Consider the following 2,928-nt stretch of genomic DNA (forward strand, 5'->3'; position numbering starts at 1 on the left):
CGCCGGGAGTTGTAGTGCCCAGCGGCTGCAGGGCTACGAAAGCGAGAGGTATCCGGGCGGGGGAACAGATCGCAACCCGTCTTGGGGAGGTGGCCGTGCTGGGGGCTCCCGTGTGAGCCTACCTCAATAGCACGCAGTAATTGTGACAAAGGATTGTGAAGGTTATAAATAAAAACAAGTCCGTTCTGCTGAATTTGTATAAGACTTCTTAATCGGCCCTCCAAACCATAGATAAATAAATAAAAAGGGGATTCAGACTGAAAAGACAATGACTTCTTAAAGGAATTTTAATTCAATCGAAAAACAGCATTTGAATTTCCTGAGCGCTGATCCCTTTCCTGTTATTTTCTGGGCAGGAATTTCAGCCTCACTGCTTTCATTTGTCCCCAGTTTATCTGTTACTGTTCCATCACTGACGAGTTATGAGCACATCCATTGCTGGGCTCAGGGGGAATTAAGCAGCCCAAGCAACGTCAGAGAGAGCGCAGACAGCGCACAGCTTTGAAAGGCAGAACGTTTTTATTGGGAAAGAAGCCTGCTGTAGATCACACATAAACACAAGAAGGGGATCCTTTTTCCATTTCGTCCCTAGGAACAATAAGAACACCATTCACTCCAGAAAAGTCCTCCCTCGGTCGGTCTGAGAGCAGCGGGCTGTGGGTTACGGAAGGGCGGGGCGGGGCTCGGGAAGCGGCCCCCGGCTCTAAGCAGACTTGAAGAGAAGAAGAGCGACGTGGCCCAGGTAGGCGAAGATGAAGTGATTGGTCTCGTGCGTCACGCAGCTGGAAAAGTTCCTCCCCACAACGCAGTGCCACGTGGGGTTGTATCTCCTGTCAAACTCCTGCAGGAGCGGAGGAGAAGGCGTGACCCGGCGGAGCGGTGCAGAGCAGGGCGGGGTGCCGCGCTCAGCAGCCCGCAGAGCCCGGCTTAGTCACATTTACCCTCTTAATATGAGCAGCAACGCTGCACTCAGGGCTGTGTTCCTCCAGGGACCGCAGGGCGCACTGCACGGCCTGCTGCTGCATCTCCTCCGGCATGTCCGTGTCCTTTATCACCGCCTTCTGCTCGCCCATGGTCCCCCGCACCAACGGCGTTCGGCCGGGAGCCGCGCAGTCCCGCGGGCGGACGCGCACCGACGCCGCCGCTACGTTTTAACCGCCCCGCGGAGCCGCTAGCCCCGCCCCCTCCGCTACCCATTGGCCAACGCCTCCGCCATTCCGCGCGCTCATTGGCCACGGGGCGGAGAGCGGAAGATCCTCGCATGCCTCGCGCCCGCACTCGTTGCTATAGCGACAGGAAAGCGCGGTCCCAGAACCGGCCCTACGCTCAGGCCGCGCGCACAGCGCCCCCTGCCGGCCCGCCGAGGCTCCTCTGGGCAGGGACTGACTTCAGAAAGTCACATATAAACAAAGCATTTGAATTAACGAAGGAGCTGACTTCGGAAATAAATACAAACAACTATTCTTTTTTTCCGTGCCGAACACAACAATGTCCCAGAAGCACTGTGCTGTTACCTGCAGCCTGCACAGCACTTGCAGCTCCCAGCAATGGCTGCTACCCAGCCTTGAACAGGAGCACGTTGAGGCCGCGCACCAGGAAGAAAATGAAATGCTTGGTCTCATGAGACACGTAGCTGCCAAACTTCCTTCCGACAACGCAGTGCCAAGTGGGGCTGTACATCTTCTCAAACTCCTGTGGAAGAGACCACAGGGAAGTTAGTGCTGGCACAGCTCTCCCCTCGCCCTGGCTGTAGATTTTCTGTCAGGATGTCTCTCTTCTCAACAGGCAGCTATTTGGAACAGCAGTTAAGAAGCACCGTGTGCTGTTTGCTTCAAGGACCGTTACTTACATCTTGCAGCTCACTGCTGCTCAGACTACGGGAAAATGAAACCCACAGTGCTTCATAGCTGAGCAGGAATGAACTCAGGGACATCTCCCCAGCTGTCAAAGCCTAACCTCAGCCCACACCAGGTAAGGGTCAGCTCTTAAAACCGTGGTTAAGCAGTTCCTCACTCCCAGTTTTCAGGCTCCAGCAAGAAGCCACACAAGCTGCAAACCCTCTGCTCACCAGCACCAGACTGTATTCCATATGAGAGGGAAGGAAGGCTCCCACAAAATAAGCATTTGTACCATCTTATTGAAGGACCAAACAGTTCCCTCACAGATCTGCAGTACCTTTTAATTCCTTCAGCAATTTAAGATGGCAAAGCAGAAGGACCTTCGTGTACCCCTTGTTCCTTCTCACACAGCTATAAGAACAACACCAGGCCCCCAGGCCTCAGGATGTTAGGAGAAGCTATGCTGAAAATTATTTCCCACTGTAAATTTCAAACCAGGCAGCCAGCGTTGCACCACTGCTACAGAAACATGAACAGAACCTTAAGACCAATTCAGGCACAGTTCAAGTGTTCCTCAGAGGAAAACTGTGGCAGATTCAGTTTCCTACACACTGCCAGGCACTGGGACAGGCCAGCAGATGCCCTCCTGTTGCTCAATGAGAGCAACAAAACAATTTAAAACAGGACATACTGCAAAACAAAATGGGAAGGATCTGGAAAGGTACACATGCCAGGTAAGATACATGTAAGGGTGACAAAAAGGAACAGAGGGAAAGAAGCCCAAGGCCCACTATACCCTGCCCCCACAGAACTGGCTTTTCCAGGAAGCTCACTGCTACCCACCCCACCCTGCCTCTGATGTGAGCAGATCAAGAAGCAGGATATCGCAGCTATTTACCCTCTTTATAAGGGCAGCAATTTCTCTTTCAATGCTGTACTTCTCTATGGCCAAAACAGCACACTGCACAGCCTGCTGCTGCATCTCCTCCAGCATATCCGTGTCCTTTATCACCGCCTTCTGTTCATCCATGGTCACCTGCACCCACAGCCCCCGGATGAGCAGAAGTACCCGGAGCCCACCGGCAGCCCC

The 2,928-nt window shown here is 53.4% G+C and overlaps 2 protein-coding genes across 2 annotated transcripts; both read right to left on the bottom strand.

The window, feature by feature from the left end:
* Positions 1-251: 251 nt before the first annotated feature.
* Positions 252-1,303, bottom strand: LOC100542243 (dynein light chain LC6, flagellar outer arm-like). Its single transcript, XM_003211069.4, has 2 exons — positions 942-1,303; positions 252-841 (listed from the first exon to the last, which is right to left on the bottom strand). Exons 1-2 carry the CDS (start codon positions 1,071-1,073, stop codon positions 704-706), a joined length of 270 nt encoding a protein of 89 aa, XP_003211117.1. The 5' UTR covers positions 1,074-1,303; the 3' UTR covers positions 252-703.
* A 147-nt stretch (positions 1,304-1,450) lies between these two features.
* LOC100541319 (dynein light chain 2, cytoplasmic-like) lies at positions 1,451-2,922 on the bottom strand. The gene is made up of 2 exons (XM_003211063.3): positions 2,737-2,922; positions 1,451-1,692 (listed from the first exon to the last, which is right to left on the bottom strand). Exons 1-2 carry the CDS (start codon positions 2,866-2,868, stop codon positions 1,555-1,557), a joined length of 270 nt encoding a protein of 89 aa, XP_003211111.1. The 5' UTR covers positions 2,869-2,922; the 3' UTR covers positions 1,451-1,554.
* Between the last annotated feature and the right edge of the window lie 6 nt (positions 2,923-2,928).

This window comes from Meleagris gallopavo, chromosome 17 (genome assembly GCF_000146605.3).
Source record: "Meleagris gallopavo isolate NT-WF06-2002-E0010 breed Aviagen turkey brand Nicholas breeding stock chromosome 17, Turkey_5.1, whole genome shotgun sequence".
Classification (NCBI taxonomy): Eukaryota; Metazoa; Chordata; class Aves; order Galliformes; family Phasianidae; genus Meleagris; species Meleagris gallopavo.